Genomic DNA, 17,216 nt, shown 5'->3' on the forward strand with positions numbered 1-17,216 from the left:
TTTTGTTTGTATGCTAAGCTGACTGGCTGCTGGCTGTGGATTCATATTTAATGGAGAGTTGTGTCAATCTTCTCATCTAAGTCTTAGCACAAAGGCAAGCAAGTGTGTGTCCCAAAATCTCAAACTAATCCTTTCATGTAAAATGTGACTTTGCCGTGACAGTGTGTCCTTGTATTTATCCTTTCAACAGCTAAATCCCAAAATAGCACCAGCAGTTTGAATGTTTTTGTGAAAAAAAAAAACAACAAAAAACTTTCTTTCAAGTTACAGTTTGCTGCTTTGTGCTCACGTTTCCATCCATAACAGCAGCTACAGGCTAGGACTGGACTTGGGAATGTACAGAATGTAAGTTTGAGGTTTAGCTGCCTGTAGGCTGAATCAGTAGACTGTGGTGGGTCAGGCCTGAGGATTAATATATGTAAAATTAACACTAGTGTCCCAGGATGGCCCAGCCATTCAAAGATGATGAGTTAACAGCTCTCTTAGGTAATAAAATCCTATTATATAGGAAATCAGACAGACCCCATCAAGGCTAATATGTTTAAATGACATCCTATTTCAGTGAGATCTGCAATCATGATGAGCTGATGTCTAACATGAAAGAAAATGCTATTATGCTGCATCTGCACAGAAAATGATAATACAGCAACATCAACATAAAAGTAAGCTAAACTCTAATGTGGACAAATGTATTACCTTGCCCCTACAGACACTAATAGTAATCACTGAGGTGGTCGAAAATAGGATCAAATTATTGCTCACCACGGACACAAAATGACCTCTTAAGAAAACTAAAAGTCAGCATTATTCTCCTTGCATAATGCAGTAAAAATAAATGAACGGGTAATAATAGGCTTAGATCATCCTGCAATAACTTCATTAATTCAGAGGGTCACAGAAGACAGCATCTGTTAAACTTTCAATACAGAAGATAAGTCTACAGTAGACACGTGATCTTTTCAGTCTGAACAGGTACGGCTAGTTCCAATTCCACGCTACAGTGCCTATGGTAATGTGATGGGCCAGAACAACAAGGCAGTAATTATCTCTGAGACTAAGTGAACATTGATTGGGCACAACATCTGTTTTTTGATGAGCTTTTGCTCAAGGGTTCACCGTTGCCCAAGGGGATGGAAAAAAAAGGAGAGGAATAAAACTCCAGCGTGCTCACCTGAAATGTTCGGAGCCATTCTTGGAGACCCGTGGGTGGCTGGATTGAGGTGATACGCCGTCTCTGTTGCCCCTGACCGTTGGCTGTTCTGATGTGGCCAAACGTGGTGGGTGTGGCTGGACATGGGACAATTCCTGTCGGGCTGCAATTTACAGGAAAAAATGAATAACTTAAAAATCAATAATGTTGTGAGAAATTTGGAGGCAAATAATGCAGGCTGCAGAAGGAGGATGTGAAAGCTCTGAAAGTATTATGGAAAAGGGAAGAAAACATAAACAATACAACAACAGTTTTACCAAAGCCTTTGCAGATATTTACACTACAAATTATTTTGACAACAACAATGACACTAAATATGGCCTGTGGGTGAATGTGACAGCCAATATTGCAAAGTTGAATATTTAAAGCTGCACTTTAAAGGCATTTTACTTATCACTGATTTGATTTAGCAATAAAGCAGCTGTATTCTGCAGGCAAATTTAAATAAAAACTGTTTTCTTTTTAGTGCAAGGCAATTTTCTTAATTTATCCCTTTTGTATTATGTTCAAGTTATGATCAAATGAATGGTTCTATTGTTCTGATGAAAGGTGAAATATCTTGAATTTACACAGTCAAGAAGTTATTTACTGACTTCAGGTTCATCAGCAGCTGTGATCTTCTTACATAATTGAAATAGTTATGTAGTAACATAAGTAGTAACTGTAGTAACTCTAGTAAAATTTACAAATGTAGACATTCTGGCTTCAGAACAGAAAAATGATTTGCTCGTCCCTATCACGTTTTCTAGTTTTAACTGAACAGTGTGCTGTTGGTCACAAAACGAGAAGCTTTCCAGAATGACTTACAGCATGTCAAAGTCACAAAACTGCATCAGCATTAGCTTGAAAACACTCCATATTGTGTTTTACTCACAGGTGTTTCTACTATTTTGTCTGCTTCATTTGGGGATAGGCTAAATAATAAGAACTCCTCACTGTATAATGCAGTACAGTTCAACAGCACCACAAATTACATCCTCCAAAATGACCATATAGTTGAATCAACACCTCTCACCAAAAACATGATAACCTTCATAAAGTGAGGATTTATTGCAGGACTGCATTAGTTGTAGCTTGGTACACCTAATAAACTGCACAGTGGGTATATTTCTGACTCAGAGACTTCAAAGTGTGCACATAGTCCCACAGATTTCTGTTCAGGTCCAGACTCTCCAGTTGTCAGAACCCGGGTGCGAAAAAGCATGACAGGACTTCAAAGGGCACCCATGTGTCCTTGTAATGTAAGGCCAGCAGGAGAAACCGGCCAGTGGGCACCCTCAGCACGTCGGAGTCTGCTGGCTGACAGCAAAATGGGTAACTGGGGGTCTATTTCATTATTGATTCATTTTTAATGGGAGAGGAAGCTGAGATGGAGCCAGTTAGATGGCAACATTTACAGTTAAGTGGCTGTGTTCAGTCTGAATTTTAATGTGGCTACATGTGAACATGGCATTAAATATTTAGGGCTAGAGAAACATCTGGGACTGTACGCTGGATGCTGGAAATACAATGAAATGTGAAGCATCGTTCTGTTTGACGACAAATATAGAATCTTTGTTCATACCAAGATATACTTTCATTATTTCTTTTCTTTTAATATGTGCATGGCATGAAATTAAAGAGATACGATTTTAAATTAAAGCTTGTTTAAATTTAATTTCTAGTAAAATCCTTTTGATCATAGGAGGGGAATCAAAAGCAGGACACTGTAGCACAAGTACTAATCTTATGTGTGAAATGCAGGCTGCTTTACCTTGGATAATCTGGGCCTTTGCAGGGCTTTTTTCCTGAAGGGAAAGATCGGACCTCAGGGCCATGGTCCAACTTTCTTTTCATCTAAGAAAGAAAACAAAAGAAAAACATTACAAACCATCACAAAAACACTGAAGGAGACTGTATTGAAACACATAACAAATGGAATTACATACATACATCCCATACATCACTTTATTTTTATCTGACAGGGCAGCTCTTGAAAAGAAAAAATTAAGAAAGGAAACGGGTCATGGAAGTTTTTAAAAACAGTGGTGGAAGCAGAAAATCGCTTTTTCAAGTTACAGACTTTGTTAACATTATGTCTGAAATTCAGCATAATAAAATACAGACACCACAGACTTGCAACAGTTTTATGCAAATGGGAAATTCATTTTTAATGCATAGGCTAGAGATTCAGTTTTATTAACATGTTCCATAAGAAAGCAGAAAGAAATGACCCATCTATAAATGAAGCTGTTCAACATTATGACATTGCAGGATACAAAGCAGGTGCTTGTTTTACACTGCTGTGCTTTATTTTGATTATTTCCCATGTTGGAGGGACATGACAAGTGAACAGCAATCCTTCGGCAACCAGACACCCCTAAATATCCAGAGGAAATCATGCATTCACACCCAAAACTCCACAGGGTACACTAAAACACATGCACACAAAAACTTGTACAGGGTGCATTCTCTGGCACTGAAGTTTGATTCACACTGACACTTGAGAAAGAAAAACAGACCAAGTTTGGTTCGTTATCATTCAATATCACCTGCATGAACACACACCGCCCAGTCCCTGTTACCACCTACCCTACTGCGTAAACAAAGGAGTCTGTGTAAAGGCCTGGGCAAGGCAATTTTCCTCATCCCATGCCCGCCACTCTCTGGCAACGCTTCTCACCACACATGCAAGTGATCACCATCTCATCGCCGGTCCCTCATGAATAAACAAGCAAACAGAGTAACTGAACACTGACTTTAAGTGTCTGTAGAAAATAAGATATACAATGTGACAGTCTGGCCTTGTTCTCTGATTAATTAAATGTGTTTCATATTTAAGTGAAAGCTCAGCTACACTTGATCACGGCCTGACAGTTTCAGCCTTTAGTAAAGCCACTGATTCAACAAAGTGACAAAAAGACTGTTTTCTCAAATCTCTCTGGGCTTCACCACAAATCAGCAATATTGTATAAATCATCAGCCACACCACCAAGGGCATATTTTGACAATCATAACACATCATTGTGTACATGAATGATTTATTCCTGCACTGTAGCACGTGGCATGTTTTTTCACATTGTTCTTTTGCTTTGCTAACATGGCAATTCCGGCTTTTGCTCTTTCATTTAGAGTAAAATGATTTGGCAACGGTTTGTCTACAGTTACAGTTGAGCAAGATGCAACCTGTACCGGGAAAATGTTTAACACAACTTCCATCCGTCCTCCTGCTATTGTAGAATCTGATATTATCTTGTAGAAACCAAAAACCACATTCAAATTTAACTTTTTTTTTCTGTCTTTGAGGCAAACAATGCTCTTACAATGCATTTATGTTATTGTAGTGTTGCTATAAATGCTGCATAAGATAAGAGCCTTGGGTGTTTGACTCCATACTGTCTGGATTTACAGTGGAATGATTATATGTCTCTCCTCAAGATATGTGTTTTTGTTTATTACTATAATTTGGTGAGCGTGTGCTTGTTCTGTGTTTTCAGCCTCAGGGGCATGTTTGAGTGTTGAGAAAAGCACGCAATGTATCAAACCAAGACGAAAAAGATATGAAAACATGTTTTATTTCTAACCTAAGAAATGCTCAGTGGTACACAGGATATCAGCAACTACATCCAATCATGTGGTGTCAATACAGGATCCCTGCCTAAGAATCAATGCACCAAATCAACTGACAGTCAACCAAAGGCCTGGGTATATAGAGTACATATAGGGTATATAGTACATTACTAGAACACATCAACATGCACTGCAGGTTAGGTGCCCCAGGGACATTACACTGTAATCTGACCAAAGATTTGTGATCTTTTCCTCACAAGTCAGCTCATGTGTGAAGCTACAGAGCAGTTCAAGGAAAGAGCCATAAAAGCTCTGATTAAACGTGATGTTAATATATAGAAAGGGCAGAGAAATGCCGGTGACAAAAACCTGTATGTAAACCATCCAAATGTTTTCAAAAGCCAGGCAGAAATGCAGCTCAGGTTCCACTTGTCTACATTTAACATATCTGGCTGATAGAGATTATTTGACTGCTAAAGCACATAAAGAGGGGGTTATAAGATATCCCTGCTTGTTAGGATCCAGCTCTTGAACCTGACTGCCTTGTTCTTAAAGGGGTGATCTCACTGCAATGGCAGTTCAGTAGCCAAGGAGAGCCTGGGTGTGTGTATGCATGCATTGGGTGTGTGTGTGTATGTTTTGTGTGTGTGTTTCAGAGTGTGAGAGAAAGAGAGAGACTGTGAGAGAAAAGGGGGGAGTGCTGGCTGGCTTTGACTGTGTGCGCCTGTGTGTATGCATGTTAAAAAAAAAGAGAAAAAAAAAACACCACAACAAAAAGCCTAAATGCAGGCATGACAAAAAAAAAAAACACAGCATGTAACCAGCCTCTTGTGTTTCAGCCTGGGAAAAGGTAACAAGAGAGCGCAGTGTTTGTAAATCACTTCTAATCAGTCCGTCCTCCTTCCACTTGGTTTTCCCTTCTCTATCTGGCCAGAAGCACGACAGATGGATAAACAGAGACTTAATGATATTTTAAAGACAGCAATCGCTCTTACATAATGTGTTGATTCATTTCAACGAAGGCTACATCCTGCAGCATCAGTCACTCCAAACATCTTTTCTCATTTTTCTAATAGTCTTCCAAGCAGACATCAAACAGTTTCATCTTGTCAATCAGCACTGCCAGAGACGCAGAGACACTTGAATCGGAGAACTGGCCATTTGAGAGATTGAGCAAGTGATTGCAGAATTGTCAAGGACCTCAACTACAAATAAACAAGATAAATGGACATAAACATGTTATAAAAATAAATCAGTCTTGATGTTTCAGTTTCTGCGGGTGCAAGCAAAGAGCCACACAAAAATATTCAAGCTCAAAATCCTGATATATCAGAATGAGAAAATCCACAAATGGATGGAGAATTGAAATGATAAACATTAAAGTCAATAACCTGCTACCCACTGATCAAGAATGAGATTTTCACTTAATTATTAGGCTTAACTGAGTAAAAGCTTCAACACTACACAGAGTGCACACAGCTACACAAAAAAATCCCCTATGAGGGATTTCCAGAGTCAGATTTTGAATGATTAACAAATGTGTTTACATTACACGCTCTGCATAATGGATTCCCTTTCATATTTTTGTTTGTACTCTGCATTCCCAACTAAGGGAGCATCATCTCATGGCTGCCATCCAGCCACAATACACCCAACATCCTTGAGGATATTCTACCTCACGCAGTCTGACACAGTGACCCATTATCTGTGCTTGGAGCCTGAGGCGAGTGCACAATGTCAGGGAATAGGCTACTCCAACAGGCAGCAGCAGACTGATCACATGCATGCATCTCAGGCAGTCACTTTGGTCAGAGCAAGATAACCACTGCTGCATAATGTAGAATCATAATAAGCCTGCAAACTGGGGAGGATTGCAGGGGGAACTGGCTCTTTTTGTGCCAGAAACTGATGGTTATTTACAAAAATGAAAGTCTGCATGTATTAAGAACATAAATGGAGCTAATATCAACCATCTATATGTAGTATATTTTCATATATATATATGTATGTATATGTGTGTGTGTGTGTGTGTGTGTGTGTGTGTGTGTGTGCGTTGTGGCTACTAGGTTGTGCGAAAGGGAGGAACACAGTTGGTGTTCAGGTGCAGAGAGCATCGAGCCAACGCTAAGGCAAAATTACCATCCACAGCCACAGAATTCAGCAGTTTATAACGCGGAGTTACGGTCATATAATCATCCAGCACTGCAGAATTAAATGGCCATAAAAGTGCCACAGCCGCAACCCGCGTACAAATGCGCTGATTCTCCCCGACTCACGGCGGTGGCGTTTATTTACGCGGCTGAAGTTACTATGAGGGGAAAGGATGCCAAATCGCGTCGTGATATTACGCTAACATAACATAAAGGGCCTTGCAATTAAAGCGGCGTCTCTGGGGGTCTGCTACACTGCTGTTCATCCTCCGCAGTGGCCGCACAATCTGCCGTGAGAGGGGCGTCAGAGATAATGAGGGCGACGGAGCGAGTCAAACATTAAATAATGTGTTGGAGGTGACACGGGCGGTAGCTACAAGCAGAAACCCTACTCACTTTGTAGAAAATCATCTTTAAAGTGCCGTAGAACCCCATCCTTGTAATCCGGTGTGTTTCCCTTTTTCCTCTTCAGTGACAGTCGGTGAAGTCCAAATCTCTGTGCGTGGTGGGGAGAAAGCTGTGACAGTGTGAGGGCTGTGTACTCTCAGGTAAATCCGACGCTGTCTCTGATGTGAACATGCTCGGGCACGTCACCGGACTGGCGTGCATGCAGTAGATTCCCCCGGCAAAGGCATTTTTTTTTTTTTTTTTTTTTAAATGGGAATAAAAAGCTCCGCCGTGCCGCGCCGACTTAAACGGGGTTCGGTCGGTGGGTGAACAATGCGATGCGACGATCCCGGAGGTTTGTGCGCCGCCGACCAGCCTCACCGAGCAGGGAGTGAACAGATGAGGGAGAAAGAGGGTGACACTCGGCAGAAAGGGGAGGAGTGGAGGGGAGCGCGTCAGAGCGCGGAGCAGTGCCCTCTTCCTTTTCACAGGCTGCACGACGGCTCCTCCAAACAGGATCGGATTACAGCCTCCCTGGTGGAGACGGCAGGAATGGTGCAGTCCAACATCCAACATTGTGCTCAGCGCATCCTCTGCGAGCAGGGTACCGGGGGACATATGTGTAGCAGACGAGGCAGCACACAGAGACCGGGAGGAGAGCGCACTGGTCCCTTTGCTTAAAAAGCTGGACCCCCACTTGTTGCAAAAACACTTCATCCATGCCCCCCACCCAGGGACTACACCACTACTACTCTTTTCTTACTTAGGGGGCATCAAATATATTATGTTAAACGTTATATGTATTTGGCTGCAACTCTTTAAAACATAAGTACAGTGGTGAGAAATAACCACTAACCACATAAAGCACATTTACTGAAGGACTACAGTTATGAGCAATTGTAGGTACTTAAATTAAATTTGAGTAATTACATTTTATTCTGCTTTATTCTTCTCCACTGCATCATAAAGGGAAAATACTTTTCACTCTATTACAAGTACAATTTAAGATTCAAAATATGATTATATTAGTTCAGAAAATGATTTTCTTCATTGCTTAATCTGACAAGTAAATGTTTGATTAATTGTCTTGTCTATAAATGCCCCACTTTTAGATTAAATTTACCCAAAAGTATATAAAAACAGGTAAAACTAGCTCCATTTTAACCAAGAACAACAATCTTATCTGTTAACGTATCAATAATGATTCAATTATATAATCATATCTCACTAACAGGCCCAGCCTGCATAATCTTACCTTAACTTTAAGTTCATTTTGTAACTCATTTATCTGCTCGTAGTGAACCTGTACATACACTGAACCTATTGTACTGTAGTGCTGCATTAAAGACAGTGAACATCCCAGCCAACAGATCTCAGAGCACAAAATAGTCTGTCGTCATAATCTATGAGGCAACAGTGTGAATGGATCCATGTCTGCTGCACCTGCTTATTTGCACACACATGGAACGGGCCAATATTTGCATTTCAGTACGGGAGGTAAAGGCTGAGTGCACCTGCCTAGCTACAGCAACACTATGGGCACTGCTGATAGCTTCACAACAGTTATTATAGCTTTAGTTTAAAAACACATGAACATTTAGTGCAGGTGAAATTAAATCAACTCAAACTGCCTTTTCAAGGGGACAAATAGTCATCATCTTTCCTTTGCTTAGCCAAAAAAGATAAATACACAAGAAGCTTTTTGTTTGATTAATATGGAGAAATTGAGAACAGGGAATATTAAACAATGTCCCTGGCCAAGTGTGCTATGTCACTGTGCTGCAGAGAACAAACTGAAACACATTCTCCATAAAACTGACCAGTTGCCATTTATTAACACTGACATTTGTGTGGAGCCTAAATTAAACTTCAGCATACAGCTTCTGGGCATGCTACAGCATTATTTTCTCCTGCAGAAATGTTTTAGATATCTAGTTCATACCAGTTTGGGCCGAGCCATTAGTTTCAAAAGGCCCTGAACATTTTCTTCTCTTGACCTCATAAGACACCAGCATTAGATCATCAAACCAGGGGACACAATGAGGGATCATGGGAAGGGCTCTATTCACAGGTGATGGCGCATTGAGATCTGGCAGCCTTTCAGATGTGTCTGGCTTATACCTGTAATTACTGAGTGACCTAGTACAGGATGGAAAGGTAGGGCCTGTTACAGAAAAAACAAACAACATTTGGCAAGAGAGGTCTGGTTAAAATCTGCCACGATTTGAGATTTGAGATGGAATTGTTCTGTTGTAGACGAGAGAAATTGATGTGACATGACCTTTTGCATGGTAATTTACAAAAAAAAAAAACTTCATACTGTAAGATTTCTATAAAAAGTCTGAATGAATGTCGTAAAAGATGTAAATCATGATTATCCGAGAGGACACGACAGGTGGTTAATCCGTGCATCTTAGTCACACTTTCTCACCATAGTAATACACACGGGAAGGCATTGAAGTCAGTGGATGTCGGAGAGCATCAGACAGCCTGTTTCAAGCTTTGTCTGTGCGTGTTTAAGGTGGCCCTCGTGAGAAAGGCGCTCTGGTTGCTCTCTGCCGGCCCAACCTTTACACAGCACATTGGAATGCTTGGCATGCGAGAGGGGTTGCACTGTGGCCTTTGAATAGGCCGTGGCCCCCTTTGTCGCTCTCCTTCTGTCAGTTGGTAAAGCATTAACAGACCTCTCCCCCCTGATACTGACCTCCTGCTTATCAAAACCCAAATCCTGCTGGTCAGATGTAAAGCTGCATAAAACAGGTGCCTCTCAAAGCAAACTCATTTTTGACTATTGTATTTGTTGTTATCATCAAACAAACATTTTCAGGTAGCGTTCCATCAGACACTGGCTCCTTTTGCTGTAATATTTGAACAGCAGATGACATAAAAATACACTCATTACATCGCAGTGCAGTAGATGGCTTGTGGGGAAATGCAAATACTGTCTCATTTGACTGTGCACAAATAGCAGACAACGTCAATGCCAAGGTTTCAGCATAGTGACTCAACAGATACAAGGAGACAGTTACTGAATGGACGCAAATATTTTCCTCATTTTATTTATTGATATTTTTTGATTAATCAACTGATTATTTCATCTATAAAATGTGGAAAATAATGACAATTACCATATTTAGCAGATGTGTCACATTATATATATATATATATATATATATATATATATATATATATATATATAGTTTAAAAAGATATGAAGCTGAGAAAAGGAAGACAATATTGACATTTTAGACACAACTGTTTGATATTTTGACTTGATAAGTGACCCAAACAATTAATTTACAAAATAAAAGGTGAATCAGTTAGTTGATTGAAAAAACTATCTGCCACGATATTGATAATCCATTACTTGTTTATGTCATTTCTTAAGCAGAAATGGCAGAAACTCAAGAGTTGTAGCATTTCAAATGTGAGGATTTGCTTGTTGGTCTTTTACGGTAGTAATTTGAATATCTTTGGGTTTCGGACTGTTGGTTGCACCAAAGAAGCAGTCTGAATATGTCCATGGGCTTTGAGAAATTCCTTTTTTTACACTTAACATGGCAAACGATCAATGGATTACCCAAGAAAATATATTTTTAAAAAGTTAGCAGTTGCAGCCCTAATTGATTAATTTTCTGTTATGTTTCTGTTCTAGTTATATAGGAGGGATGTGAATGGACAACTATTTCAAATCAGCAGATGTCGGAGGGAAAAAGCTACACTACAGGAGAAAGGGGCTTTCTTGAGAAAACGTTTAATATGAGGAGCTGAACTTGAAGGAGGCAAATACTTCCTGGGCAGTGATGCATCACTAAACGGGGCTGTGTCATTGTGCAATTGTCCTCCCTGTGGAAAAAATGAGGACTAGGGGGTCTCCTCTCAATAGAGTTTTTTCTGAAATGGTGAAGTGTGAGCCTCATTCCTGGGTGGACAGATGCAAGGCGTGTGGGGGAGGTTTGATGAATAAGGAAACCATGGATCATGGCATTCTGCAAAGGATAATAATAGCAACATCTGCATGGAGTTGAATTAACATATCCTACAGCCACCCACGCGACTGAAACATTCAAGTTTGAGGAGGTCAGGTCAAAAAAAGAAATTAAAGCAAGAGCCTGTGGTATCTCCCTCGTGACATCAATAGGATTCACTGAAGATAAATGGAGAACAGAGGTCAGAATCTGCAATTATTGGCAATTATTTAGAAATTGGAGATTCAAAGAAATGCACTATTTAAAAATGTATACAAGTGGCTCAGTTAAAAAGGAAAATTCTACAAAAGCGTCAACACTGAAGAGAGAACGATGAAATTTACAGAACCAGTGTCCAGTGTAGCATACATGTATGCACTGAAAGGCTGAAGCGGTCAAATGCAATGGTTGTGTGATAAAATACTCCAGCCAAAAATAACGTTGAGTATTATTCATAGTTTATCGCTGACTGAACTGAATCTAAATGGGAATTTTTTTCCCAGGTGAAGAGTGGCAAAGGTCACATGTGACATATTACAAAACATATAATAAAACCAATGCGGTGCAACTTGATTATTGTCTTGTGAAGGGACAACAAGCTATAATATAAGCTGGTTAACAAAAGACATGTAAACATTTGATTGCATTTACGCAACCAAGGCTGGTGACAAATACAAAATGAATCATTTTATAAAGTGTCTTAATAATCAGAAGGAAGTAAATTATGTCATGCAGAAAGAAAGTGTAATTTTTACATTAAATATGTAAATATGTACAGCATCTACATGGGTATCTTCCATTAGAGATTTACTGCTACTTCAGTAATTACAAAGTAGAACTGAATAAGTATCACAACACATATCTTGGGAACCATTCTGAAAATTACAATTTAGACTTCCTACACACTTTCACTCTAACATGGAAGCTGTAGAACAGATTGGAATACAAAGATGAACCTAAATTGTGGCTACATCTCTATCAGAAATGGGATGTCCAGATGTCTGGAACAACAGCCATACTGTCTCCTTATTTTGTAATGTGTAGTATTAAAATTGATCACAGACCACTCAGTAAAGCAATAAAAGACAAAGATTTCCCCATGGAAAATAAGTCAGTCTGGTGAGTGCTTCAGGAAGATGATATTGATGCTGTGGTATCAGTATATACAGGTCACTGACAAATAAAGCTTTTAAAAATGTTTTTTAAAAAAGTCTTTTTAAAATGGATATTATGCATATTTTTGAAATTAGAATAATGTATTTCAACAAGCCTTATTTGTGTTACAACATTTCAAAGTTTTAAATTCATTTTTTGACTGTATTTTTAACTTCACCACTTGAAAAATGTCAGGTGGCGCAACCAAATTTATATCCTTTCCTTCTATTTATTCTAAGTGAAATTTTTGGCAAGTATACCTGAGTGTGTCCATAGTGGCTAACACATTGTTATTTTGTGGTTGAGTTTTTTGTTAACTATAATTTAAGATTATTGCATTTCAGTGGCCAGGTATTTAATATTTTTAATATCCAATTTTACATTTAAATACAGAAAAACTTGTATATAAATATACAAGAGTCTTATAATAAAATAACATTTTCCTAGTTTTACCGTGGTTGTACCACCTGACATGAAGAGTGTACCAGCCCAACTATGAGTTGAAAGTAGCTATTTTTATCAATATTTGAGAGAGCTCCACAAACCTTTTCACTCATCAATAAAGATCACTTGAGGTCCTCTGGCTGATGGAATATCCTGTTTGATGTTGTAACTATTCACTTCAGAATAAAAGATACATATATACAGTTGCACCACCCTGACATTTGACAATACACAAATTCCCGGACAAAAGTTTTTGAATTATCTTAACACCTTTAAAACTATTAATATTTGTGAATTTAGTTTATTTGAAAGGTACAGTATTTATTTTGAATTTATTATTATTAAAATATCATATTTAATACTTTTCTCAGGCTGTTCATTAACTCATTAACGGTTGCGCCACCTGACATTTTGGTGGTTTGAGATGCCAAAATATAAGATATATACATTATTATAATGTATAATAGTCAGACTACAGCAGTTTTATAGAATAAAATGATGCATGTCATGAATTAATTAAAATTATTTTAAAGGAAAGTAATGCACTCGGACACAAAAATATGCACGTTATGTCAGTGACCCATACACTGAATTAAACAAATGTGCTCTATAATTCACATAGAAAGCCCAGCATACATTTGCTCTATTCTCAACCTTAACTGGTCAATGATTAACTTTTTTCTTCAAAGCAAAGCTGACAACTGGCCATGCAGCACAAAACAAAATCTGGAAGTGCAATACAAAACATGTCTTTACATACTTTCTTTTGACTTCATACCCCCAATATAACCTGCTGAATTATAAAAATCTGTCATGGATTCAAGTAAATGTGCAAGACGTTCTGAAACGATCCTGGCAGACTACAGTTGTTCCCAGTAGGACACCAGGACATCATCCAGGCTTTCTTATTGCCCTGCAGTGAAAAAGTGTAGAGACGGGGATAAAGATGGACACTTCATCACTAGTCTTTCTCAGAGGTGCTCATTTTGTCGAGGTAGAAGTAATGAAGTCCAAAATAATCAATGAATGAATATATGACTCTTTGCATTTTAAAGCTTGGAATGATGCTCTGAATCATGATGTTGTCCAGTCACTGGAATCACACCCAAAAACCAAAAGACCATCAGCAACATGCCCTCAGCATACAACAGCTCAGCGCCAGTAATTTGCTGGAAACTGTTGTACGAAAAAGACTAATTTGTGTTTCTCTCCAAAAGCCACAGCTCCCTTCATACTGATCCTCATTACATTTGACCTACAATGGAGCTGCAAAGTTGGGTGGGAGGTTAAGATGGCTCAGATTCTGAGAGTGATTTCTCTAGGCTGCACCACGCGCCCCATTTGAAGGGCATGTCCAAAGTCAAGTTTATTTTTATAGCACAAAATCACAAGTTTTCTTCTTCAATCTGTATAACATACAACACCTTTAATCCTTAGAACCTTGATAAAGATAAAGACTTAAACACTTCATAAGAACAGTGAAGATGGCTGTGGCAGTGGTAGATTTGAAATCTTAAGTAAATAAAATGTACAGTACAATATAAAGAATATATTAAGTGAAACATGTTAAGAGTCTCTAGCAAAGACCTCAGGATACATAAAAAGTTTTGAAATGAGAAAAGTCAACATTTAGTCAGGACTGTCTAAAAGTTTTAGACCAGCTTTTGGCCTTGTAGAGGAGGAGTAATGCAACTCAGTTTTTATGTAAAATAACTTGTCTAAAAAATTCTAATATACTGTGTGATAAGTAGCTCAGACCAAAGTCACATACTATACCTTCTAATGGCAAATTGTACAGGAAAAATTTCTTCATAGAGGTATTAACATTTTCTTCCATTTCTAATCCCTCTTCCCATGATAGACCTATCCGGTTTTGCATTTGGATGCTGCCTGAGCTGTCATATCTCATTCAGAAATGAAAGAGGGGTTATGGAAATGTGTGTGATGAGCCAGGTGAAACTTGGCTGCGGCTGGCATCAACATTTACACAGAAACGAATAAACCTCTTTAATCATCCAGAATTACCACTCTGCATCCCAGATGAAGCGAAGGGAGCCAAATTGTGCCTGCAGGGTGTTGCCTGTCATCTGTAGATCCCTAAATATGCTTGAGAAGGTGGTGGGAAACTGTGTGGGGACATTCTAACAGTCTTGGTTGCATGCCTTGACCTGAACTCACTACAGAAACTCCTGCATCACACTGCCTTGGGTATTTTTTTCCCACCTTGTGATACCAATCTCATCTGGAACACCATCTATCCAAACTACCCTTTATCTCTCCAACAAAGCAGTAATCTGCATGTTTGCTGTTCCAAATACAGATTTCAAAGGAACATATGCCTGAGTAACCTCTGAACTGAGATTGTAACTTAATCTAAGTGGATCAGTGATCAGAGGATGCTATTTAACAAATTGTTATAAGCAGGGATATACACAGGTATATTGATCATTCACCCTTCTTTTGTGCATTAACCTCTGTTTTACCAGCCATGTAAGGGGAATGGCTCTAGGGATAACAATGGCCGTCGGGTGGTCCACTACTTCGGTCCTGATTGAAATATCACAACATCTATTGAAAGAATTGTCATTAAATTTGGTACAGACATTCATGCCCAGCTCTGGATGAATTATGAACACTTTTATGGAGGAATTGTGGTAACTGGTTATACCATGAGTTTTCATCAAGTGACATCATCAGTTCAAAATTTAAAGTTTACCCAATACTTTCATTTATTATTTATTTCATTTGTCAATGTGAGCATGTTAGCTTGCTGATGTTAGCATTCAACTCTGCTGTGCCTATAAATGCCACCTCACAGAGCTGCTCACCTGCCTGTAGAAACCTGATACAGAATCAGTGTTGCTATATGATCCTTACATGAACTCTTTATTATCAAAAATAACACTCATAACGTCACATACTTTGTATAATAAGAGTGATGTATACTGTAAAAAGTGTTAACCCAGTTATGAAACCTTGGCGATGAATTTCATGTTTCCGAGAAGTACAGTACACGCACAAAAACACAGCGTGACCCTTTTCTGGGCTTATGTTATGATAGAAGAGCAGCTCTGCTTTTAAAAATAGTTCAAAGTTACATGCCAGTGGCACTGCTAATAATACTAATGTGCATTCTCATCCGGCTTCCTCTGGAAAAGACTGAGGAAACAGAGAAGCAAGAGAGTTCTGAGGGGATTGGTGCTGTCACCTTAGTAATGGTTCCTGAAGAAGTTTCCTCGAGAAGTCAACTATACTAGTGTGGGGAAGAAACCCTAAATATTACAGAGCAAACTGTAGTAACAGGTTGAAGAATGAGGAAGATAGGATGGAAATGAAAGAGCAATTTTGTCTTGAGGATGAGCTAACTTTAGTTCTCTTCCTTTTCTGAAGATTAAACTAAGGTGGATCCTTCTGACAGGTGAGCCTGACTGATGAGGTAATCTCGAGAGAATGCAGGTGGAGCATGTCTCAAGTTTGTTCAGATGAAACTTGAAAATGAGTCTCTTATTTTGTCAGCCCTACTTTTGGTAGTCAGGTTAAGTAGAAAAGTGGCACAAATGGACAGTAACAAATAAAAAAAAAAAACACCCAAACATTTGATAAGAGTGAAATACGTGACTCCAATGTTGATACACGATCCAATTTCCAGAAAGTGAAGGGCACATTTGATCTTGTTTAGATGTGTCTACTGGCCATGCTTTGAAAGCCAAGGCTCTTGTCTAAAGTGTCTGTTAGGGATTATTGTTATCTCTGGAGGACCACCAGCAGAGTGGGTGATAGCAACCTTTTTAGTGCCTAACTTGACTGCTATAACTGTCATGTCTGATGGCACACAGTGAGAGTCATATAATGGCCATATTTTTTTTGAAAAAGATCAAAAAGACAGCACTTCAAAGTACATAAATCTTTGGATTTGGACGTTTGTTGGTGAAGATGAATGATGCAATGTAACAGCAATGCAACTTGCAAGCAGACTGTGGAGTGGACTTGACCAGATTTTACTCAAGTATATGTTAACTAAAGCCAAACACAGGCTGCGGTGATTGCGAATACACTGTAAATGCAGGTTTGACATGTAAAATAATTGCATATACCTGTATATGTGTACATGATTTGTTCATGTTACAAAGTTTAAGTAAGAAAGCTGTACTTATATGAAATATGAATGAAAATGAACCTATGAAAGTGTGTGAAAGGGGGCAAGAAACTAACAGGTAAATGTACTGTGTTGAAAATCAATGTCTCATTTCAGAATAATGTCCTGCTGCCAGAGGACAAGTCATTAAAGAGACATAAAGATAAATTCAAAGAATCAAATTGAAAATTGATTTATTTGTTTTGTTTTGTTGGTTA

General features: G+C 38.8%; 1 protein-coding gene across 4 annotated transcripts in view; it reads right to left on the reverse strand.

Annotated features, from left to right (window-relative positions):
• The window catches only part of fbxw7 (F-box and WD repeat domain containing 7), a 115,253-nt gene that overhangs the window by 20,674 nt on the left and 77,363 nt on the right, over window positions 1-17,216 (reverse strand). For 3 of the 4 annotated variants that reach the window (XM_071505676.1, XM_071505675.1, XM_071505677.1), the window contains 2 exons: window positions 2,964-3,046; window positions 1,172-1,313 (listed from right to left, as the gene is read on the reverse strand). In XM_071505676.1, coding sequence (XP_071361777.1) covers window positions 1,172-1,313; window positions 2,964-3,046 — 225 coding nt within the window. Of the gene's footprint in view, window positions 1-1,171; window positions 1,314-2,963; window positions 3,047-7,305; window positions 8,235-17,216 lie in introns of those variants that run through there. The other variant, XM_071505679.1, reaches the window with a different exon arrangement.

This window comes from Trachinotus anak, unplaced genomic scaffold (assembly GCF_046630095.1).
Source record: "Trachinotus anak isolate AG129_WGS33_773 ecotype Australia unplaced genomic scaffold, CSIRO_AGI_Tana_v1 ptg000019l, whole genome shotgun sequence".
In the NCBI taxonomy this organism is placed as follows: Eukaryota; Metazoa; Chordata; class Actinopteri; order Carangiformes; family Carangidae; genus Trachinotus; species Trachinotus anak.